Raw genomic sequence first — 24,844 nt, forward strand, 5'->3', positions numbered from 1 at the left:
GGGAGAGAACCCAGGAGTCCTGGCTCCCAGCCCCCTGCTCTAACCACTAGACCCCACTCCCCTCCCAGAGCCGGGGAGAGAACCCAGGAGTCCTGGCTCCCAGCCCCCCCCTGCTCTAACCACTAGACCCCACTCCCCTCCCAGAGCCGGGGAGAGAACCCAGGAGTCCTGGCTCCCAGCCCCCCCTGCTCTAACCACTAGACCCCACTCCCCTCCCAGAGCCGGGGAGAGAACCCAGGAGTCCTGGCTCCCAGCCCCCCCTGCTCTAACCACTAGACCCCACTCCTCTCCCAGAGGCGGGGAGAGAACCCAGGAGTCCTGGCTCCCAGCCCCCCCCCCCGCTGTAACCAGTGGCCCCCATTCTCAAACACACACACACAGAGAGCCAAGTGGGACCCATTCTCTCTCTTTATTGTGATGGATTCCCACGTCCTGTAGCAAAGGGGATTTCTGGGGGTTGGAGCGTCGGGGTCATAACTGCAGGGGCTTCTGGGACGTTTCCATAGGGAGCCCCTGGAAGGATGGGAAGAGTTGCTGTCGTGGGGATCCTGACCCCCCTGCTCCGGCTGCAGAAGGGCGGTGTGGGGATGGGGCTTCCGGGGAAGCACCTTCACCTGGCTCCTGCCAGATCAACCTGCAAAGAACAGGCAGTGAAAGGGTTAAACCAGAGACACAGGCCCCTCCCCCCCCAGCCAGCCTGCCCCAGCCTGGACCAGAGCCAGCGCCCCCTATGGGGGACAGGCCCCAGGCCCCATTCCTCGCCGCCCGGAGTCAGCCGGTCCCCGCCCTCGGAATGGATGGGAGCCGGCGCCCCCTAGAGGGGAAGAGTCCCGTCCCCCATTCCTCGCCCCCTGGAGCCAGCCAATCCCTGCCCTGGGGCCAATGGGAGCCAGCGCCCCCTAGAGGGGACAGGCCCCAGGCCCCATTCCCACCCTCCTGAGCCAGCCAGTCCCCGGCCCTGGGGCTGGATGGGAGCCGGCGCCCCCCAGAGGGGGAAAAGCCCCATGCCCCATTCCCTAGTATTCTCACACACCTCAAACATCCTCATCAAGATGATCCACGTACTTGAAGCCTGCGGTGGGCTGGGGGGCTAAGCGGGCCAGGCGGCCTGCCGATAACAGGGGCTGATCTGGGGGTCAGAGAACAGGGAGCTGGTTTGTGACTGCAAAACCCCCAGCCCCACAGGGATCCTTCCAAAGAGACCCGGTGCTTACCCCACTCCCCTCCAAGGGCCGAGGAGAGAACCCAGGAGTCCTGGCTCCCAGGCCCCCGCACACGCACACTTCTACCCACTCAACATCCCCCCCCCCCCAGCTCACCATATTCCTCCTCCTCTGGGCAGGGTGGCACATTGAGACATGGCTCCTTCTCCTCCACCTCCAGGGCCTTCCCGTTGATGGGCTGGCACTTGGGCCAGGGTTTGCCCCAGAAGCTGATGTTCACCGGCCCAGTGTTCCCCACGCCCTGGGTCTCCATCCTGTGGGAGGAGAGAGAGATCAGCACTGGGCCCAGCCCCCTCCCACTGGCTCTGGATCAGACCCATGGGGACCCCGCAGGTTGGTATTCTTCCCCTCCTCCCAGTTCAGACCCATAGACCCCCCCCCACAAGCCCTGTAATCCTCTGAATCAGACCCATGGGGCCCCCACAACTTGGTATCCTTCCCCTCCCACCAGATCAGACTCATGGACTCCTCCCCCAACCCAGTGTCCCTCTGGATCAGACCCATGGTGCCCCCCAACCCTGGTATCCCCACTCCTGGATCAGACCCCACAGGCCCTGGTATGTCCCCCCTACCCCCACCCCCCGCTGGTCACACTCACGAAAATTTGGGGTAAGTGGGTTGGCAAACACGCTTCCGAGACTTCATGGGATTCTTCCCGCAGGTCGGGATGCAGAGACCCCAGGAACTCCAGTCTGACCACTGGCCCTCCACTGGGAGCCAGTACAGACACCAGTCAGGTCAGGAGCCCATCTGGCCTGGTATCCCACCTCCCCTCCCCCAGGTCATAACCAGGGGCCCCTCCAGCCTGGTACCCCTGCACCGATCAGACCCCCAGACCCCTCCAGCCCAGTATCCCACCAGCCCACCTCGGACACTCACATTTGCACCGATACATGTTGTAGCAGCTGCGGATATGGATATAACTCCCCACACAGCGCTTCCCATCGGGGCTGCGCCCCTTGCAGACCCGCGTCCGCTTCTGCTGCCCCACGATCTCCTGGCAGGTGATGTCCCCGGTGTAACCCGGCCGGGTGCAAGTGGACCACTCCCCCACTCCGACCAGCGTCCATCCACTGCGGGGGGAGTCAGGGAGACCCCAGAGACAGCAGAGTATGACTGTCCATCCTCCAACCACTCATCCATCCATCCATTAACCCATCCATCCATCTCCCCACACGCAAACCAGCCCACCCATCATCCATCCAGCCACTGACCCACCGACCCAGCCAGCCAGCCAGCCAGCCCAGCCACTGACCCACCCACCCATCCATCCATCCACCCACCCAACCTCCACCTAACCATTGATCCATTCATCCATTGACCCACCCATTGACCCACCCATCCATCCACCCATTGACCTATCCATCCATCTACCCACACACAAACCAGCCCACCCATCATCCATCCAGCCACTGACTCACCCAACCATCCATCCATCCATCTATCCACCCAACCATCTATCCTACTCCACCCCAACCATCCAGCCAAAGACCCACCAACCATCCACCCAAACATTGATCCATTCATCCATCAACCCACATTAACCCATCATCCATCCATCCATCCACCCATCTACGCACACACAAAGCTGCTCACCCATCATCCATTCACCACCCACCCACTGATCCCATCCATCCATCCACACACAAACCTTCCCACCCATCATCCATCCATCCATCCACAGACCCACCCAACCATTGATCCATTCATCCATTGTGGCGGAGTAGGGAGTGGGGGGTATTTACCTGGTCATGATGCATGGGAGTTTTACGAGTTTACTGTCTGCATTAATACTGATGGTGCTGGGATATCAGGGGGTGACTTCACCAAGAGGTGGTACTTGTAACCTGAGCCCAGGAGGGGGTTGGGGCCAGGTGACACCTTCTGCCCGGGAAACTGGACAAAGGCTGGAGGAGGAGCCGGGGGTGTGGCTGGGGGAGGCTGCTGGAGGGGGTTTCAGTTGGAGCTGGCTGGGGAGAGGGGCTGAATCCCAGAACCGGGGTCTGGGCTCCCCACCCCTCAAGAGGGCCCTGACTGAGCGGTCCTGTTCTCTGTACCTACAAGCTCTGTTTAGCCTTCGTAAAACCCCTGAGGACACATACCTTGAACTGATCCTCTGAATGGAGGGGTACATCCACAAGTGGGCAGAGGGGGCCCAGACTAAGGAGGACAGGATTAAACTGATGGTGCTGGAGCACCTGTATGAGCACTGCCCAGCCGACCTGCGGCTGTGGTTGGGGGAGCAAAAAGCCAGAGGACCCGCGACTCGCAGGGCGGCTGGCCGACGAGTTCATGGACAGCCGGTCAGGGGCTGGCAGGGAGGAGTCCCAAAAGAATAAGCCCAACACGGCGCAGAGAGAGAGTCACCCTGCTACCTCCCAAAGGGGGAATGTGGAGAACCCCCTCCCGAGGGGAACAACCAGCATCAGGACCAGCCTGGCTTGAGGGAACTAACGTGACGTGATTTGTTATTGCTGTGGGCAGAGAGGCCACATACGGACCCAGTGCCCCAGGCTCCAGGACAGACTGAGAAGACCGAACCCGCACAGGGTTAACTGGGCAGGGACCCAGCCGGAGGAGGGGCTGGCAGCTACCCACTGCTCAGGAGGGAGGAGTGCCCAGACCAGCTCCTCTGGAGGGCTGGCTGCTCCGGACTCAAGGATCTCAGGGTACGGGGCGGGGGGCACGGGGCTGTCCCTGCAGAGCGAGTGCCTTGTTCCCCTGGAGGTGGATGGGAGGAAGTTCAATGGATACTGGGACACGGGCGCGGAGATGACACTGGACCGGCCCAAGGCGGTGGCCCCAGCTCGGGTGGTGCCCGATACCTACCTGACCCTGATGGGTGTGGGCAGGACCCCATTCAAGGTGCCCATGGTGAGAGTACATCTGAAATGGGGATCCAAGGAGGGCCCCAAGGACGTGGGGGTGCACTACCATTTGCCCACTGAGGTGTCGATGGGGATGACCTCGAGGATTGGCCAGGCAACCCCCAGAACTCCCTAGTCATGACCCGTAGCTAGAGCTGGCGAGGGGCACCTCGCCCTGACCTCAGGGAGGGTACCACACGGGAGGCGCAGAACTCCACCCTGGTGGGGAGGGAGCACCCAGGGACAAGGCTCAGAGGGGCTGCGACTCCAGACCCAGCTGGCAAGAGGGAGCAGGTCCCCATCCCATGCCCAGCCGCTGAGTTCCAGGCCGAGTTGAGGAAAGATCCCTCCTTGCGGAAGCTCAGGCCCTGGCCGACCTCAGTGTGGGACGGACCCATGAGGAGAGGCTGCCAGGAGAGGTTCATGTGGGAGAAGGGGTTCCTGTACCGAGAATGGGCTCCCCCAGGGGAAGTGGAGTCCTGTGGGATCAGGAGGCAGCTGGGGGTCCCCCAGAAGTATCGCCGCAAGCTCCTGTCCCTGGCCCATGACATCCCCCTCACAGGGCACCAGGGAATCCGGCGCACCCGGCAGAGGTTGCTACAGAACTTTTACTGGCCCGGGGTCTTTACCACTGTCCGGCAGTATTGCCGATCCTGTGACCCCTGTCAGAGGGTGGGGAAGGCCCGGGACAAGGGGAAAGCGGCTTTGAGACCTTTGCCCATCATAGAGGAGCCTTTGCAGAAGGCGGACATGGACATAGTAGGGCCTCTCAGCAAGACGACCCGGTCAGGGAAGAAATACATCCTGGTGGTGGTAGATTTTGCACCCGCTACCCCGAGGCAGTGCCCTTAGCTTCCATTGAAGCAGACACCGTGGCAGATGCGCTCCTGACCATTTTCAGCCGAGTGGGGTTCCCCAAGGAAGTCTTGACAGACCAACTTCATGTCGGCCCTGCTCCGTTGCTTGTGGGAGAAATGTGGGGTCCAGCACATCTGGGCCTCAGCTTATCACCCCCAGTCCAATGGGTTTGTGGAGAGGTTCAACGGGACGCTAAAGATGATGCTGAAAACCTTTATGGACCAGCACCTGCAGGATTGGGACGAGTACTTACCTCACCTGCTGTTTGTGTACAGGAGGTACCCAGGAGTCTACCGGGTTCTCGCCTTTCGAACTGTTATATGGAAGGAGGGTGAGGATCCCTGGACCTGATGAGAGACGAGTGGGAGGGAAGGCCACTCCCGATGGAGAATCCATGGTGAAGTATGTCCTGACCTTCCAGAGAGACTTGCTGAGCTCATGGGCCTGGCCAAGGAGAATCTGGCCAGAGCCCCAGAAGAAGCAGAAGGCCTGGTATGACCGCACGGCGCAGGCCCGCACCTATGCCACCGGGGTTCAGGTGATGGTTCTCATCCCCGTGAGAAAAAGCAAACTACGGGCCACCTGGGAAGGTCCTTTCAAGGTTGTCAAGCAACTTAATGAGGTAAACTATGTGGTGGAGCTGTCGAACCAGGCACATCACCACCAGGTGTACCATGGTCATACGATGAAGCCATATTATGCCGGGGGAATGTGGTGTTGGCCATGTGTGGACATTGGGAGGAGCAGGGAGACAACCCTTGAGTAGATCTATTCCCTGAGACAGGAGCTGGCTCCTCCCTGGAAACAATCCCCCTCTCTGATCGGTTAACCCCTGGCCAGAAAGCTGAGATCAGAGGGGTGCTACATCTGTACCGACAGCTGTTTTCCAACCAGCCAGGACTCACTAATCTGGCTGTCCATGGGGTGCAGACGGGATTGCACCTGCCTATAAGATGTTCCCCCTTCCGAGTCACAGGGAAAACTGCTCAGGAGGTGGAGCCTGCTCCTGCAGGATTATGACATGGATGTGGTCCATGTGATGGGGAGCGCCAACACGATAGCGGATGTGTTGTCCTGGAGAGAGGGGCCTGAACTTCCCCAGGTCACTGGTTAGAGTGACTGCACTCAGTTCAGTCTCGAAGCAGGGAGAGATGTGACGGAGTAGGGAGTATTAACCCTGGTAATGTTGCAAGACCCACCCAACATCCACCCAACCACTGATCCATTCATCCATCGACCCACCATTGACCCATCATCCATCCATCCATCTACCCACACACAAACCAGCCCCACCCATCATCATCCATCCATCCACTGACCTACCCAACCATTGATCCGTTCATCCATCGACCCACCATTAACCACCATCCATCCATCCATCCATCCACCCATTGGCTCATCCATCTATCTACCCACACACAAACCTGCCTACCCATCATCCATCCATGTATTGACCCACACAAACATCCATCCATTGACCTAGGCATCACTCCACCCACCCACCCACCCGCTGCCATCTGTCCATTGACCCAACTAACCATTGATACATCCATCCACCCACCCACTGACCATTCATTCATCCATTCACTCATCCATCCATTAATTCATCCATTTTCTACTTCCATCCATCCCAATACACACCCCTCCATTCCCGCATCCATCATTTTACTGCGCTTTCATCCATTCCTCCCTCCTTCTCTCTGTGCATCCCACCACTTTTCTACTCCTTCATCCTCTTCCTGATCCATCCATTCTTCTTTTCCTCTATACCTCCATTCCTCCACCCCTTGCCCCACCCCTCCATCTGCCCTCCCCTCCAGGGACAGCAGGTGTCCTCTCCCCACTCCAAATGCTCTTTGTCTGTCCCTGCCCCCTTACCTGGGCAGGGTATTTTGGTGTTGCAGAAATGTGACCGGGTATTGAGGCCAAGACAGATGTTCCCACCTTGCCGTGGCGCTGGGTTGTTGCAAAGACGCTTCTCCATTACCCGGCCCATGCCACAGGTCACCGAGCAGGGACTGGGACGGCTGCCAGTCACTCCAGCCACCGTGCACTGGGCAGAGCGCAGAGTCAGAGAGAAAAACACGGGTCAGCATGGGAAACCTAGCCCGAGGGTTGGGGGAATGGGAAACGGGAGATTTCCCCTTTTGGGGCACCGGCTCCCATATGGCCCCAGGGCAGGGGACTGGATGTCTTGGGGGTGGGGGGGCAGGAGGATCTTTCTCACCTGGGCAGAAGGGGAGCCCAATGCAAGACTGGTCCTCATGGCAGATCCAGAGCAGGGGAGTCCGGGAGGGATGGAGGAAGGTGGGGGCTGTCGCAAACCCGTGAGCGACGCTGCTTGGCTTCAGCCCCGCTTCCTCCGGAGAGCATGTGGCAGAACAAGGACCCCATTGCCCCAACTGCCCCAGTTACCATGAGCTACAGAGAAGGGAGAGATCAGGCCTCAGTGTTGGGAGGGGCCAATTCACCCCCACCTGCCCACCTATCCCCCATCCAGTGACCCAGCCATACCCACTCAGCCATCCCTTCCCACCCATCCCCCCATTCAACTACCAGCCATTGCTTCCCACCCATCCCCCCATCGCCCCACCCAGCCATCCCTTCCCACCATCCCCCATTCAACTACCCAACCATTGCTTCCCACCCATCCCCCCATCGCCCCACCCAGCCATCATTTCCCACCCATCCCCCCATTCAACTACCCAACCATTGCTTCCCACCCATCCCAAATCGCCCCACCCAGCCATCCCTTCTCCCCCATCCCCCATTCAACTACCCAACCATTGCTTCCCACCCATCCCCCATCGCCCCACCCAGCCATACCTACCCACCCATCCCCCCATTCAACTACCCAACCATTGCTTCCCACCCATCCCCCCATCGCCCCACCCAGCCATCCCTTCCCACCCATCCCCCCATTCAACTACCCAACCATTGCTTCCCACCCATCCCCCCATCGCCCCACCCAGCCATCCCTTCCCACCCATCCCCCCATTCAACTACCCAACCATTGCTTCCCACCCATCCCCCCATCGCCCCACCCAGCCATCCCTTCCCACCCATCCCCCATTCAACTACCCAACCATTGCTTCCCACCCATCCCCCCATCGCCCCACCCAGCCATCCCTTCCCACCCATCCCCCCATTCAACTACCCAACCATTGCTTCCCACCCCATCCCCCCATCGCCCCACCCAGCCATACCTACCCACCCATCCCCCCATTCAACTACCCAACCATTGCTTCCCACCCATCCCCCATCACCCCACCCAGCCATCCCTTCCCACCCATCCCCCCATTTCAAAATACCCAACCATGCTTCCCACCCATCGCCCCACCCAGCCATCCCTTCCCACCCATCCCCCCATTCCAACTACCCAGCCATTGCTTCCCACCCATCCCCCCATCGCCCCACCCAGCCATCCCTTCCCACCCATCCCCCATCGCCCCACCCAGCCATCCCTTCCCACCCATCCCCCCCATTCAACTACCCAACCCATTGCTTCCCACCCATCCCCCATCGCCCACCCAGCCATCCCTTCCCACCCATCCCCCCATTCAACTACCCAACCATTGCTTCCCACCCATCCCCCCATCGCCCCACCCAGCCATCCCTTCCCACCCATCCCCCCATTCAACTACCCAACCATTGCTTCCCACCCATCCCCCCATCGCCCCACCCAGCCATCCCTTCCCACCCATCCCCCCATTCAACTACCCGACCATTGCTTCCACCCATCCCCCCATCGCCCCACCCAGCCATACCTACCCACCCATCCCCCCATTCAACTACCCAACCATTGCTTCCCACCCATCCCCCCATCACCCCACCCAGCCATCCCTTCCCACCCATCCCCCCATTCAACTACCCAACCATTGCTTCCCACCCATCCCTCCCCATCGCCCCACCCAGCCATCCCTTCCCACCCATCCCCCCATTCAACTACCCAACCATTGCTTCCCACCCATCCCCCCATCGCCCCACCCAGCCATCCCTTCCCACCCATCCCCCCATTCAACTACCCAACATTGCTTCCCACCCATCCCCCCATCGCCCCACCCAGCCATACCTACCCACCCATCCCCCCCATTCAACTACCCAACCATTGCTTCCCACCCATCCCCCCATCACCCCACCCAGCCATCCCTTCCCACCCATCCCCCCATCGCCCACCCAGCCATCCCTTCCCACCCATCCCCCCATTCAACTACCCAACCATTGCTTCCCACCCATCCCCCATCGCCCCACCCAGCCATCCCTTCCCACCCATCCCCCATTCAACTACCCAGCCATTGCTTCCCACCCATCCCCCATCGCCCCCACCCAGCCATCCCTTCCCACCCATCCCCCCATCGCCCCACCCAGCCATCCCTTCCCACCCATCCCCCCATTCAACTACCCAACCATTGCTTCCCACCCATCCCCCCATCGCCCCACCCAGCCATCCCTTCCCACCCATCCCCCCATTCAACTACCCAACCATTGCTTCCCACCCATCCCCCATCGCCCCACCCAGCCATCCCTTCCCACCCATCCCCCCATTCAACTACCCAACCATTGCTTCCCACCATCCCCCCATCGCCCCACCCAGCCATCCCTTCCCACCCATCCCCCCATCGCCCCCACCCAGCCATCCCTTCCCACCCATCCCCCCATTCAACTACCCAACCATTGCTTCCCCACCCATCCCCCCCATCACCCCACCCAGCCACCCTTCCCACCCATCCCCCCATTCAACTACCCAACCATTGCTTCCCACCCATCCCCCCATCGCCCCACCCAGCCATCCCTTCCCACCCATCCCCCCATCAACTACCCAACCATTGCTTCCACCCATCCCCCATCGCCCCACCCAGCCATCCCTTCCCACCCATCCCCCCATTCAACTACCCAACCATTGCTTCCCACCCATCCCCCATCGCCCCACCCAGCCATCCCTTCCCACCCATCCCCCCATCGCCCCACCCAGCCATCCCTTCCACCCATCCCCCCATTCAACTACCCAACCATTGCTTCCCACCCATCCCCCCATCACCCCACCCAGCCATCCCTTCCCACCCATCCCCCCATTCAACTACCCAGCCATTGCTTCCACCCATCCCCCATCGCCCACCCCAGCCATCCCTTCCCACCCATCCCCCCATCGCCCCACCCAGCCATCCCTTCCCACCCATCCCCCCATTCAACTACCCAACCATTGCTTCCCACCCATCCCCCCATCGCCTCCACCCAGCCATCCCTTCCCACCCATCCCCCCATCAACTACCCAACCATTGCTTCCCACCCATCCCCCCATCGCCCCACCCAGCCATCCCTTCCCACCCATCCCCCCATTCAACTACCCAACCATTGCTTCCCACCCATCCCCCCATCGCCCCACCCAGCCATCCCTTCCCACCCATCCCCCCATCGCCCCACCAGCCATCCCCTCACCCTGCCACCCAGCCATCCCTTCCCACCCATCCCCCATTCAACTACCCAACCATTGCTTCCCACCCATCCCCCCATCGCCCCACCAGCCATCCCTTCCCACCCCTCCCCCATTCAACTACCCAACCATTGCTTCCCACCCATCCCCCCATCGCCCCACCCAGCCATCCCTTCCCACCCATCCCCCCATTCACTACCCAACCCATTGCTTCCCACCCATCCCCCATCGCCCCACCCAGCCATCCCCTTCCACCCATCCCCCCATTCAACTACCGAACCATCCCCCCATCGGCCCACCCAACCATCCCTTAATCCTTCTGTCCAAGCACCCAACCCTTACAGCCACCCATGTATGCACCCACCCAACCCCATCCACCTATCCACTAATCCTTCCACCCAACAACCCATTCCCCATCCATCCATCCAACCATCCATCCCTGCCCCCAACCCTCTATCCAACCATCCACCTACCCAGCCAGCCATCCTCCATCCATCCTGTCCCCCACCCATCCCCCTACCCACCCAACCAGATACTCCGTGATGAATGCAGTATAAAAACATCTATGGAATAGAATGAGATCATAGAAATGTCGGGCTGGAAGGAACCTCGGGAGGTCACTAAATCCAGCCCCCTGCGTGGAGGCAGGACCAAGTCAACCTAAACTATCCCTGACAGGTTTGTCCAACTTCTTCTTACAACCCTCCAATGACAGGGTCCCACAGCCCCCTTGGGAGCCAGTTCCGGAGCTGAGCGACCCTGAGAGTTAGAAAGTTTCTCCCATTATTTAACGTCCATCCCGCTGGCTGCAGATTCAGCCCTTTACTTCTTGTCCTGCCCACAGCGGACATGGAGAACAATTGCCAGTATCCTCTTTAGAACAGCCCGTGAGGTATCTAAAGACTGTTCTCAGGTCCCCCCTCACCCTCCTTCTCTCCAGACCAAACATGCCCGGTTTCTTTTAACCGTCCCTCCTAGGTCAGGTTTTCTAAACCTTCGATCATTTTGGTTGCTCTCCTCTGGACTCTCTCCAATTCGTTCACAACTTTCCTAATACGTGGGGCACCCAGAGCCAGACACAGTCCTCCCGCCGGGGTCCCACCAGTGCCGACCCAAGCGGGACCACGACCTCCCGCGTCTTGCATACGACCCTCCTGTTAACACACCCAGAATGAGAGTAGCCTTTTCCACAGCCGCGTCCCGTTGTTGACTCATATTCCATATGGGATCCGCGCGAGCCCCCAGATCAGTGGCAGCCACGTGACCGCCTAGTCCCCACGTTGTCGCTACGCATTTGATTCCCCGCCCCCCCACACCTTCCTCGGCGTTGTATTCTGCACTTCTCCTTCTCGGATGTGGCCTGGTTGATTTCAGAGCAACTCTTCCCCTAGCCGGCTTGTGAGGATGTCAGCTGGGACGGTGTCAAAAAAGAACCACACACAACCCCGCCCCCCCCACTCCCGCCCATTCCCCCCACACACACACCCATCACTCACTGGGGCAGATCTTGTTGGTGTTGCAGGGCAGGGACTCCGAGTTGTGGCCCGGGCAGGAGCCCCCACAGACGGGCGCCGGCTCGGTGCACCTACGGATTCGCCTCTTCACCCCCTCGGCACAAGTCACAGAACAGGAGCTCCAGGGGCCCCAGGACGACCAGCCCCCCATCACTGCAGGGCGATGGGGGAAAGGGGTCAGCATGAGATTAGGGTGGGGGTGGGGACCTGAGGCTGCCCCCTCCCCATGCCAGAGACCCCCCCTCCCCACCTGAGACCACCTACCCACCTGCCCCTCCCATTTGATCCCCTCCCGCTACACACCCCTCCCCAGAGACCCCTCCTTTCCCCTGCCCACCCCTCAGAGCCCAGCTCCGATAGGGGGTGACCAACCCCTTCCCCTCCCAGCCCCCCATCACTGCATGGGCCTCTCTGCAGCTCAAGCAGCTGGGAACAGGAAGTTTCCATTTCCAGCTGTGGTGGGGGAAGATCGGGGGGGGGGGAGGGCAGGGAGCTGGGAGGAACCAGCACCCCTAGGAGGGAAGTGAAAGTGTTGAATCTGGGTGAGAGAGAGAGAGTGAGGGAGAGAGAGAGAAGCCTGGGGAGCTCCCAGCTACTCCAGCCTCAGCCTCTCCCACTAGGGGGTGCTGTGGGGTACAGGGCTGGGTGACGTGGGGTGCTGTCTGCGTGAGGTGGCGGTGTCCAGCAGTGGGCACCGTGGGGCAAAGGGGGCACTGGCCCTGGGGGGCGCCATGGGGCACAGGGGGCACTGGCCGTGGGGGGCGCCATGGGGCGCTGGCGGAGAGGGGCGGGGGAAACTCACCGGGGCAGCAATCCTTCAGGCTGCAGGCTTGAGTCTCCCACCTCCTCCGCGGGCCACCTGAGCACTGGCCCTGCCCCTGGCAGGTCTGGCTACGTCTCTGCACCCCTTCCCTGCAGGACACGGAGCAGGGGCCCCAGGGCGTCCAGTCGCTCCACTCGGCCTGGCTGCGGGGAGGGCAGGGGGGTCAGGGGGGGTTGGGCCCGGTGCCTGTCGTAGCCTTTGGCGGATTGCTGGGCCCAGCGTTAGGGGCTGAGGCGAGGGGTGGATGGGCTGGGGTTAGGGGCGAGGGTTGGGGTTCGGGCAGGACTGGCAGGGCACCCCAGCGTGGGGCGGGTACCCGTAGTCGGGGTTAAGGGAGCAGTGGGGGAGGTCTGGGGGCCACTCACCGGCAGGACTGGCAGGGCGCCCCAGCGCGGGGCTGGTACCTGTAGCCAGGGTTCAGGGAGCAGTGGGGGAGGTCTGGGGGCCACTCACCGGCAGTACTGACAGGGCGCCCCAGCGTGGGGCAGGTACCCGTAGTCGGGGTTCAGGGAGCAATGGGGGAGGTCTGGGGGGCACTCACTGGCAGGACTGGCAGGGCGCCCCGGCGCGGGGCTGGTACCCGTAGTCGGGGTTCAGGGAGCAGTGGGGGAGGTCTGGGGGCCACTCACCGGCAGGACTGGCAGGGCGCCCCGGCGCGGGGCTGGTACCCATAGTCGGGGTTCAGGCAGCAGTCAGCCTTGGGCACGTCCTCACCCAGCAACTCCTTGCACTTGCCGGCCCCGAACTGCTCGTAGCAAAGCCCCTCCTGGGCATCTGCGGGGGGGGGAGGGGTGAGACTAGACGGACAGACAGACAGACAGACGGGGGGGGCCCACTTGGCTCAGACACACAGAAACCCCCCCACCCCGGTACCTGCAGGTGGGGCCAGCGCCCAGCACAGGGCCAGCAAGAGGCCAGAGGTCACGGCCCCCTCCATGGGGCTGGGATGGACGGACAGACAGACGGACGGACAGCGGCTGCACAGATGCCTCGCCAGAGAGCGAATGAGCCGCGGGGGTGGAGCGGGGGGAGGATATTCCCATCAGCCACTCCCCCCGCGGGACTTCCCCCTGGCACTTGCTCTGCAAGGGGGAGGGGAACTGGGGGCTTGGGGGGACCCTGAGCCTCCCCAGCCCTGGGCTGTCTCCTTCCAGCTCCTTGAGGGGGGCGGCAGCACGGGAGGACCCTCATTCTCCCCACGGCCAAGGGCCCCTCCCCACACCCAGCCAGGACCTTGGACTTTGCTCCCTGACTTTGGCCTCTGAGGGGCCGGCCGGGCCTGGGTTGGCGGGGGGGAAGTGTGGGGGCGGTGTCCAACGCCCCCAGCCACCTCCGCACGGTGAGGTCTCAGAGATCACCAGCAATGGGGGGCGGTTTTCACCCCCCCGCCTTGTAACTTGGGGGGATTTCGTGCTACCCCACTGTGGCTCCAAGTGCACAGAAATTTCCCCCCATCTGCCTCCCCCTCACCATGCAGAGCCCCCCCAAATCTGTCCCCCCCCCCATATTTGTAACTGCCGGGCTCTCGGGCTTCCCCCTCCAGTCCGTCACCCCCCCAAAGGAGCAAAACACCCCCCCCCATTATCAGCTCACCCTGGCCCCCACCCTCCCGGCTGCTAGGACTGGCCCTGGGGGCGAACCAAACAACCAGCTCATGGAGTAGAAAAAACCCCGGGGGGCCCAGTGTGGGCAGGGGACGAGTGGGCAGGGGACGAGGCCCCCAGGCACATGGTCACAAAGCCCCGACCTCCGGCCTCGCCCAGCGCCTGGCTCGGTGCCCCTGGCTCAGAGCGGAGGCCCCAGGACCACGGAGCAACAGGGGGCCTAGCCAGGCAGACTAGCCCCGTGGCTCCCCCGGCACCGGCAGGGGCCCGTCCCCAGGCTGGGCGGTGCTGAGCGCTTCGCGCAAAAATCACCCCCACTTGGCAATGTGGGGGCGGCCGGCTGGGGGGGAGCCCAGGGCTGGGCTAGCAGGGGCTGTGGGTCAGGAGTGAGGGGCACCAGCAGAGTTGAGGGGGCCCCAGTGCTGGGTGAGCAGCGGGCTGCGGGTCAGGACTGAGGGGCACTGGCAGGCCTGGGGGGCGGGCTTTGACTCTGGTGAAGCTCCCTTCTTTAGGGGGCTCCCAGAGGGGTCCCTGTGCCCCTCCAACACCCCACCCTCCCCGGTCCAGCCATCCCTGCCTCCCTGGAGCCCTGGGGACTGAGCCCGGCCAGCCACGCCGAGCCCCAGTCTCTGGGGGGCCCTTGGGCCAATGCGGGACGGGGCCCCCCGGGGAAGGGGGCAGACGGGGAAGTCGTTTCGGAGAAGAGCGACACCCAGTCGGCGGGGCAGGCGAGAAGGAACCGGAATCGGGGCGGGGAGGGAGCCACACAGCTACATCCTGGACCTCGGCCGCAAAACCTGCCGGCCGGGGGCACGGCGGGGACAGGGCGGCCCGTGAGCGGGGAATGAGGAAGGACCCGGCTTCCAGGGTAACCAAATCCCTTGAGTCAGCAGCCGAGCGAAGCCAGACCCTGAGCAAACAAGGAAGCGGGCGAAGGGCCAACCCCAGCGACGGGAGCTCAGTCTGGCTCCACCAGTCCCCTGTATGGTCAACCACTTCCCTGACTTGGGCACCGTCCTGGGCAGCGCGGCCGTCGCCTGGACCCAGCCAACGGACGGCGCCAGGCGGCCCCCGGGGCCCATGGGGTCGGAAGAAGAGGCACTTTTTGGATAGGGGCGAGGGACTGAGCGATGGGAACAACCGACCCAGGCCGGTGGTGGGTTCTCCTCACGTGCCAGCCCGGCCCAGGTCGCCCTGCGCGGCGACTGGTCCCCGCGGGATCGGGGCCCCCCGCCCCAGGAGAGTCACCGCAATGGAGCAAGGCGGGGTCAGCCACTGAGGCGGCCGGGAGGACGGGGTTGTGGAACGTAGGCGATGGGGTGACGTGGTTGGTGGAACGTAGGCACCCGGGGGGACGTGGTTGGTGGAACGTAGGCACCCGGGGGGACGTGGTTGGTGGAACGTAGACACCGAGGGGACGTGGTTGGTGGAATGTAGGCGCCCGGGGTGACGTGGTTGGTGGAACGTAGGCGCCCGGGGGGACGTGATTGGTGGAACGTAGACACCCGGGGGGACGTGGTTGGTGGAACGTAGACACCGAGGGGACGTGGTTGGTGGAATGTAGGCGCCCGGGGTGACGTGGTTGGTGGAACGTAGGCGCCCGGGGGGACGTGATTGGTGGAACGTAGGCGCCCGGGGGGACGTGGTTGGTGGAACGTAGAGGCCAAGGGGACGTGGTTAGTGGAACGTAGGCGCCCGGGGGGACGTGGTTGGTGGAACGTAGGCGCCCGGGGTGACGTGATTGGTGGAACGTAGAGGCCGGGGGGACGTGGTTGGTGGAACGTAGGCGCCCGGGGGGACGTGGTTGGTGGAATGTAGGCGCCCGGGGTGACGTGGTTGGTGGAACGTAGAGGCCGAGGGGACGTGGTTAGTGGAACGTAGGCGCCCGGGGGGACGTGGTTGGTGGAACGTAGGTGCCGGGGGGACGTGGTTGGTGGAACGTAGGCAGCACGGTTGTTACGCTTATAAGCAGCACACAGAATCTTTTTAAAGGGGAGAAGGCAACATGCCGCGTTTCTTGAGAGTACAATTTAAGCATTGAAATCAGCACATGCTATAAGCATATTCACCTCCACCCCCTCCACACACCCCCACACCCCTACCCCCTCCACACACATACCCCCGGACAGCCCCCCCCCCCCAAAGGTCCTGCAGCTGGGTCATACAGTGCTCCGGGAGTCCCAGTGGCAGAACCCTGCACGCGAGCTTTTCCTGATTGTCTGAAAGACCAAAAGAACCTGGTTCTATCCCGTTGGGGGTGGCAGATTATTGCTTAAAATATCCCTTCCTTTTACAAATACCCTTCCTGATTGCAGGCAAAACAGAGGAATTAACCCCCTACTTTCCTGTGTGTTCGGTCTATGGGCTGGCCAGGTTGCAATGGCTTCTTCCTTATAAGGGTGGATTATCCCACTGTTCAGTTATTAAATTCAGGCGGTGGCGTGCCTCAGTTTCCCTTCTTATACAGCAGACCAAGTTTGTAATGTTTTTTTCTGCTGTGCTAGGCTTTAAGTTTATTCACAGGTAATAGCTGAGAAGGATCATTACACTATGACCTTAAAGGTGTTTTCCAAAAACCATACACACCATCCATGGTTACAGGGGTGCTTATGAACATGAAATGTATCCCGAAGTTTAATATTAACATCAAACCTATTAAAAGCAGCTTGTTATACCCTTGCCTTTTCTTTAGGCCATTTGTTTTTGAGGCCAGTGTGCTCAACGTCCTCTTGAAATCTTTGCACGGGGTTTTTAACTTTAATTATATCCTTGGGGTTTGGGTGAGTTAAGAAGTAGGGGTGCCAGGCCTGTCAGCAGACCCCTTTAACCTGTTAACCTGTCTTAGGTGTGACCCTGTTTCCTCTGGAGGGTCATACTTTGAGCCTTTTGGTTTCAGGTAGTTTGTTTGCTGACCGGGTCTGTCCTTTATCTGCGGCGCCTTTGTGCTGCCATTTGTGGGCAGTTCTCACCTTCCTCTGGCCAAAAAGTTTGCCCACCCCTGTTTTAAGGACCTAAAACAACACTCCTGGCTTGTAACCCTCTGTTTTGTAGGTTTAAAACGAATTGGTTTTGGTTTGGTTTGAAATAATACCCCTAAAAATCCACTTGGATCTTTCGGTCGAAGTTGCAAAACTGACCGGCACTTGTTGCCAGACCCAAGTGGTGTTTGGCCTTGGGATTTGGACGCTTTATAACGGTCAATCTGTAACTGTCGCCTGCCTGCTTGTCTGGGCCCAATCCTGCTTTCCTCACTGAGCCACCCCTTCCCACGGGCACAGGCTTCGTCCCACTCACCATTTAGCAAGGGGGGGGCTCCTCATCTAGCCCCCACCCCACCCCTCCTGGACTTTCCCCTATGGGGGGCCAGGCCCCAGCAGACTCCTAGCCCAAGCCTGGCCCGTTTGCAGCCGCATCGGGACAGTGCCACACGCGGCCACGCGAGGGCGCCCCTGACCACAAAACACACATGGGCCATAAACCCTCGGCCACAGACGGGCTCCTAAAAACCGAGGGGAAGCTCGGCTGGGAAGAAGCGAGGGTCACGGGGGGGGGGCAGGGCAGGGCAGGGCCGGGCTGGCAGGGGGCTGCGGGTCGGGAGTGAGGGGCACCGGCAGGGCTGGGGGGGGGCCAGGGCTGGGCTGGCAGGGGGCTGCGGGTCGGGAGTGAGGGGCACCGGCAGGGCTGGGCTGGCAGGGGGCTGCGGGTCGGGAGTGAGGGGCACCGGCAGGGCTGGGGGGGCCCAGGGCTGGGCTGGCAGGGGGCTGCGGGTCGGGAGAGAGGGATAATGGCAGGGCTGGGGGGTGGACCAGGGCCGGGCTGGCAGGGGGCTGCGGGTCGGGAGTGGGGGGCACCGGCAGGGCTGGGGGGGCCCAGGGCTGGGCTGGCAGGGGGCTGCGGGTCGGGAGAGAGGGGTAATGGCAGGGCTGGGGGGTGGACCAGGGCCGGGCTGGCAGGGGGCTGCGGGTCGGGAGTGGGGGGCAGTGGCAGGGTTAACTCCCTGCAGCCGCTCTCCTGGAGACACCAACACCTCCCCCCCCGCCCCCCCCGCCGGATCTCTGAGCTGTGAGGTTTCCAGCCACTCCCTGATGATCCCTGGGGGCAGGTTCCCAGACCCGGGGGGGGGGCGGGGGGGAGTGAATCCCTGGAAGTCATCTGGCAGCATCACCCCTGTGAATCCGACAGTCTCCTCGCTATGGGGGGATGGGACAGAATGAACCCAGGTGTCCGGGCTCCCAGCCCCCACCTGCTCTAACCACTAGAGCCCGCTCCCCTCCCAGAGCCGGGGAGAGAACCCAGGAGTCCGGGCTCCCCGCCCCCAGATTTGTCACCCACCAAGGGCTGAGCCGTTCCCTCGGGACGTCATCCCCCCTCCCCGTTTCGATGTGGTCTCTTTGTGGGTGGCCCCTCGTCCCCCATTGGCCGGAGCCGCCCTTCGTCACCCAGGGGGGCGTGGCCAGGCTGTTTCCTCCCCACCCCCCAGCTGCTGGTGCCGGGACTCCGAGCGGCGCCTGGGAGCCGGGGCAGCCCGAGCGCCAGGTGAGTGGGGGGGGCCGGAGCCGCCTCGCGGGGTCCCCCCTGCCGGCCCCGACGGCCGCCTGCCCCTGCACCCTCTGTCCGTCCGTCCATCCACCCGCCTGTCCATCACCCGTCCGTCCATCCATCCACCTGTCCGTGCACCCATCTGTCCGTCCATCCACCCGCCTGTCCATCACCTGTCTGTCCCTCCATCACCTGTCTTTCCATAACCCGTCCGGCCATCCACCTGTCCATCACCTGTCTGTCCCTCCATCACCTGTCTGTCCACCCGTCCGTCCATCCACCTGTCTGTCCACCCAACCATCCATCCACCTGTCCTTGCACCCTTCTGTCCGTCCATCCACTTGTCTGTCCCTCCATCACCTGTCTGTCCGTGCATCCATCCACACACCGCCTGTCCATCACCTGTCTGTCCATCCACCCCCCTGTCTGTCCACCTGTCCGTCACCCGTCCATCCATCCCTCCATCCACCTGTCCATCTGTGATGAAGTGGGACTGTTCTTAATCTTTCCTCTGAATAGTGTGGGGGTGCCTCAGTTTCCCCTAGGCAGTTCTTGAGTATCTAGGGGGTGGGGTAAGGGTGTATGGTCGTTGCAGAGCCCTAGGGGGCAGGTGTGTGCAGGGGTCTGGACACAGAGAATGGCCGACACCCTGTTTCCTGGCCACTGATGGCCTGGGCCCTTCCCCCCTGCCAGGTGAGAGCTAAAGGGTTGGAGAACAAAGGAATCCGGTGACCTCCTGGCCCGGGAAAGGGACAAAGCCCAGAGGAGGGGCAGGCTGGAGATAGTTTCAGTTTGGGGCTGGCTGGGGACATGGAGTGAAGGGCAGATGTGGTTGTCTGGCTCACTGCCCCCCAAAATGGACCCAGCTGAGGGGTCCTGTTCTCTGCACCTACAAGCTCTGTGTTAGACCATGTTCCTGTCGTCTAATAAACCTTCTGTTTCCCCGGCTGGCTGAGAGTCACGTCTGACTGCGGAGTTGGGGGGCAGGACCCTCTGGCTTCCCCAGGACCCCGCCTGGTGGACTCGCTGGGGGAAGCGCAGGGTGGGGCAGGGGAGGCTGAAGGCTCCGAGGTCAGACCCAGGAAGGTGGAGCCGGGGGAGCTGTGTGTCCTGCAGACAGGCTGCTCACAGGAAGGAGACTTCCCCAGAGTCCTGCCTGGCTTCATGGGGAGCAGGGCCAGAGCATCGCCCCGGGGACTCCGTGACACCATCCATCCATCCATCCGTTCTCCTGTCCCCCCCATCCACCCGCCTGCCCCTGCATCCATCCGTCCATCCATCCACCTGTCTGTCCATCCACCCACCGCACATCCATCCACCCGTCAGTCCATCTGTACATCTATCCACCCACCACACCATCCATCACCCGTCTGTCCATCCCTCTGTCCCTCCATCCATCCATCCATCCACCCACCATGGTACCCGTCCATCCATCCCTCCATCCATCCGTCCACCACCACGCCATCCGTCTGTCCATCTGTTCGTCAGTCCATCTGCGTCCATCCGTCTGTCCATCCAACCACTGTGCTGTCTGTCTGTTCACCATCCATCCCACCGGTTGCCTGTCCATCCCTCCCTCCCTCTGTCTGTCTGTCCATTCTCCCCCTGGCCTGCACCTCCGTGTCTTTCTCCAATTAGCACTCGGCTACAGAGCTCGGATGGCCCTTGGGAAGGACGGGACATGGGGGGCAGGGCGAGCCCCCAGCTTGGGTTTGAAAGTTTCCGTCACTCACACCTGAGCCTCCCTCCCCTCCCCTGCACTCTCCATCCCTGAATATAGTGCAGTGCTGGGCGGGGTGGGGGGTCAGGGGTTGGAGGTATGTGCAGTGGTAGGGGGGGCTGGGATCAGGGGTCTCAGACCAAACTGACCTTCTGGTCACAGCTGCTGTGAATGATAGGACAAACCCCAAAGAGGAAGTTTGAGTCAGTGGGTCAGAGCAGAGGGGGCTGGGAGCCAGGACTCCTGGGTTCTCTCCCTGGCTCGGGGAGGGGAGCAGGGTCTGGTGGGTTAGAGCAGGGGGAGCTGGGAGCCGGAACTCCTGGGTTCTCTCCCTGGCTCGGGGAGGGGAGCGGGGTCTGGTGGTTAGAACAGGGGGGCTGGGAGCTGGGACTCCTGGGTTCTCTCCCTGGCTCGGGGAGGGGAGCGGGGTCTGGTGGTTAGAGCAGGGGGGCTGGGAGCTGGGACTCATAGAATCATAGAATCATAGAATATCAGGGTTGGAAGGGACCCCAGAAGGTCATCTAGTCCAACCCCCTGCTCGAAGCAGGACCAATTCCCAGTTAAATCATCCCAGCCAGGGCTTTGTCAAGCCTGACCTTAAAAACCTCTAAGGAAGGAGATTCTACCACCTCCCTAGGTAACGCATTCCAGTGTTTCACCACCCTCTTAGTGAAAAAGTTTTTCCTAATATCCAATCTAAACCTCCCCCATTGCAACTTGAGACCATTACTCCTCGTTCTGTCATCTGCTACCATTGAGAACAGTCTAGAGCCATCCTCTTTGGAACCCCCTTTCAGGTAGTTGAAAGCAGCTATCAAATCCCCCCCTCATTCTTCTCTTCTGCAGACTAAACAATCCCAGCTCCCTCAGCCTCTCCTCATAAGTCATGTGCTCTAGACCCCTAATCATTTTTGTTGCCCTTCGCTGGACTCTCTCCAATTTATCCACATCCTTCTTGTAGTGGGGGGCCCAAAACTGGACACAGTACTCCAGATGAGGCCTCACCAGTGTCGAATAGAGGGGAACGATCACATCCCTCGATCTGCTCGCTATGCCCCTACTTATACATCCCAAAATGCCATTGGCCTTCTTGGCAACAAGGGCACACTGTTGACTCATATCCAGCTTCTCGTCCACTGTCACCCCTAGGTCCTTTTCCGCAGAAAAGGCTGGGAAAGACTCCTGGGTTCTCTCCCTGGCTCGGGGAGGGGAGCGGGATCTGGTGGGTTAGAGCAGCGGGGCTGGGAGCTGGGACTCCTGGGTTGATAGATGACTTGCTCCACTGGGGAGGTGCAGTGAGGCCGGTCCGGTCTGTCTGTCCATCGCTGGTTGGTTCTGCCCAGGGTCACCCTGCAACTCCCTGGCTTTGCCACCCGTCCCCAAAACAACCGACTTTATTTTCTGCTGCTGTTTTTCGCCCCCCCCCCGCCAAAAACCCCCACCCCAAACCTCCGTGGTTTTCACTAACTTTCTTCCACTCTTTTCCTGACGAATTTCTCCCCCTCCCCCATTGGCGTCACCCTCCCCCGCTGGCGTTTCACGGCGGTCTCACCCCCCCAGGTGACTTTCGCTGCTTGCCCAGGATCTCAGAGCACCCCCACAAACCAGGGCCTGGCAGCTCTGGGCCACGGACAGCCCCCCGGAGGCGGTGGTGTCGCCGGACGGGCGCTAATTGGCACTTGACCTCATTGTGCCTGGGGATTTCTTTTATTTTCCCTGAGATTTGTCTCCCCCTCCCCCCCGATTGTACGCAGGGTCCCCGGGGTATTTTGCTCCCTGCTTGTCTTTGCCACACCCAGACCTCACCCCCTGAGCCCCAACCACCTTCACCAGACCCCCCTGCAGAGTCCCATTACCGTCGCACCCAGATCCCCCCAACAAACCCCTGTGCATCCAGATCTGCCCCTCACCTGGATCCCCCACTAAGCCACCTGCACCCACACAGAACCTGCTCACCCTACACCTGGATTCCCCCCACATTGAGCCCCTCCACACTTGGATCCTGCCTTCCTGAGCCAGCCTGCCCACACCTGGTGCGCCTGGCACAGAGAGGGAGGCCCTGGGGTGTTTCTGGGGCAAGCCCAGTCCTTGCGCTGTGTCAGGGTTGGGTGCAGCCTCACCGCTGAGTCCATGTCCCGGGATGGAGGTGGGGGCAAGTGCACAGTGATCTCCCACCTCTGTGCTGCCAGTGGCCTGTGCTCTCCAATGCCAGGCTGGAGCCGCCACATTTATTTGACAAATAAAATTTGCAGAATCTTAAAATATTGTATGCAGAATTTTTTGTGTGTGTGCGCAGAATTTTTAATTCTTTGGAGCAGAATTCCCCCAGGAGTACCACACACCTCCTCTAGCTATCTACCCATCCATCCATCCACATACACCCCATCTATGCCCCATCATCCCCCTACACCCCATCTACCCATCCATCCATCCACATACACCCCATCTATGCCCCATCATCCCCCTACACCCCATCTACCCATCCATCCATCCACATACACCCCATCTATGCCCCATCATCCCCCTACACCCCATCTACCCACCCATCCATCCACATACACCCCATCTACCCATCCATCCATCCACATACACCCCATCTATGCCCCATCATCCCCCTACACCCCATCTACCCATCTATCCATCCACATACACCCCATCTACCCATCCATCCATCCACATACACCCCATCTATGCCCCATCGATCCCCTACACCCCATCTACCCATCCATCCATCCATCCATCCATCCACATACACCCCATCTATGCCCCATCGGTCCCCTACACCCCATCCATCCATCTATCCCTACGCACCCATTCTCTATCCATTCACATACCCAACCATCTCGCTATAAACATATCTGTGAGCAAATCAGACCCTGTGCCCCCTAGAGGGGCCAGGCCCGGTGCCCCATTCTTCACCCTCTCAGCCAACCAGTCCCCGTCCCGGGGCCCAACAGGAGCCCACACACGGGGTATCCAGCAGGGGACCCCCCAGGCACATGCCCTCATTGATCAGCCTCCCCTGCCCAGGGAATGCTGATGCAGCATCAGGAATGGGGTCAGCACAGAGCAGGGGCTGCTGGGAACTGGTTCAATTATTCAAAAGCCTCATCAATATTCATGAGCCTCCTGCACCCAACTGTCAGACCCTGGAACAGGAAACCAGGCAATTGTGGGCGTGAGATTTCCACCCCCACCCTCAGTAGAGCTGCTCCCCTGCCCCCCCCCCGCCCACCACCAGCTGAGGAGAGAACCCAGGAGTCCTGGCTCCCAGCCCACCCTGCTCTCACCCACCAGCCCCCACTCCCCTCCCAGAGCCAGGGAGAGAAGCCAGGAGTCCGGGCTCCCAGCCCTGCTCGCCCCCCATCTCCGCACTTTCCCTTTGATACTTTGTTTTTGTTTTTTAAGCTGTTTCCTGCTCCCGGCCTCCCCCAGAAGCCCCACAGCCCAGAGCCTGGGAACGTGGCCATAGGGCAGAGCTGGGGGGAGCCCAGGGCAGGGCTAGCAGGGGGCTGCGGGTCCGGAGTGAGGGGCACCGGCAGGGTGGGGGTCAGGGCTGGGCTAGCAGGGGGCTGCGGGTCGGGAGTGAGGGGCACCTGCAGGGCGGGGGTCAGGGCTGGGCTAGCAGGGGGCTGCGGGTCGGGAGTGAGGGGCACCGGCAGGGCTGGGGGAGCCCAGGGCTGATGCGCCTCCATCCCAAATCCCCCCCCTTCCGCCTTCTCTGAGGGGTCTATTTTTAGACGCCCCCTTCATGACATTTGGCTTCTGTTGCTTCCGCTCCAGGCTGGAAGCAAATCGGCCCCCCCATGCCTGGCACCCAGCCAATATCTAGGTCCTGTGCCCCCAGCCCTGCCGGTGCCCCTCACACCCTATGAGCAACGGGTTGGGATTGAGGCCCCCCGCCAACCCCTCCCTTATGTGGTGCTGGAGGGAGGGGCCGGGAGTTGGGGGGGTACTCTGCGGTGGGGTGGGATGGGGGGAATTGGTGCTTTGCAGTGATTTAAATAGGTCAGCAATTACCCAGCATTCCCTGTTGCTACCAGCCCCCTATGCCAGCAAATCTCCACGAGCCGCCTGGAAAGGACAGATTGGGGGCGCAGGGCCCTGGGTGGGGGCAGAAACACAGCCATCTCCTGACAACAGCAGGAAGGGCCGGGCGCTGGGGGGCACCGTGGGGCGGGGGCTTGGCACAGGGCTGTCCCCTGGCAGCCAGGGCTGGGCACTAGGGGGCACTGTGGGGCAGGGAGCAGGGTGGGGGTCTCGGC

The 24,844-nt window shown here is 61.5% G+C and overlaps 1 protein-coding gene across 1 annotated transcript; it reads right to left on the bottom strand.

Moving 5' to 3' along the window:
• Positions 1-397: 397 nt before the first annotated feature.
• On the bottom strand, positions 398-13,734 carry CFP (complement factor properdin). Its single transcript, XM_074937002.1, is given in 12 exon segments — positions 398-634; positions 1,034-1,129; positions 1,320-1,477; positions 1,822-1,933; positions 2,103-2,296; positions 6,827-7,001; positions 7,176-7,343; positions 7,346-7,369; positions 11,876-12,046; positions 12,696-12,859; positions 13,346-13,490; positions 13,590-13,734. Coding segments are annotated over 11 exon segments (1,470 nt in total). The 5' UTR covers positions 13,654-13,734; the 3' UTR covers positions 398-634; position 1,034.
• Between the last annotated feature and the right edge of the window lie 11,110 nt (positions 13,735-24,844).

Source organism: Natator depressus, chromosome 23 (genome assembly GCF_965152275.1).
Source record: "Natator depressus isolate rNatDep1 chromosome 23, rNatDep2.hap1, whole genome shotgun sequence".
Taxonomy (NCBI): Eukaryota; Metazoa; Chordata; order Testudines; family Cheloniidae; genus Natator; species Natator depressus.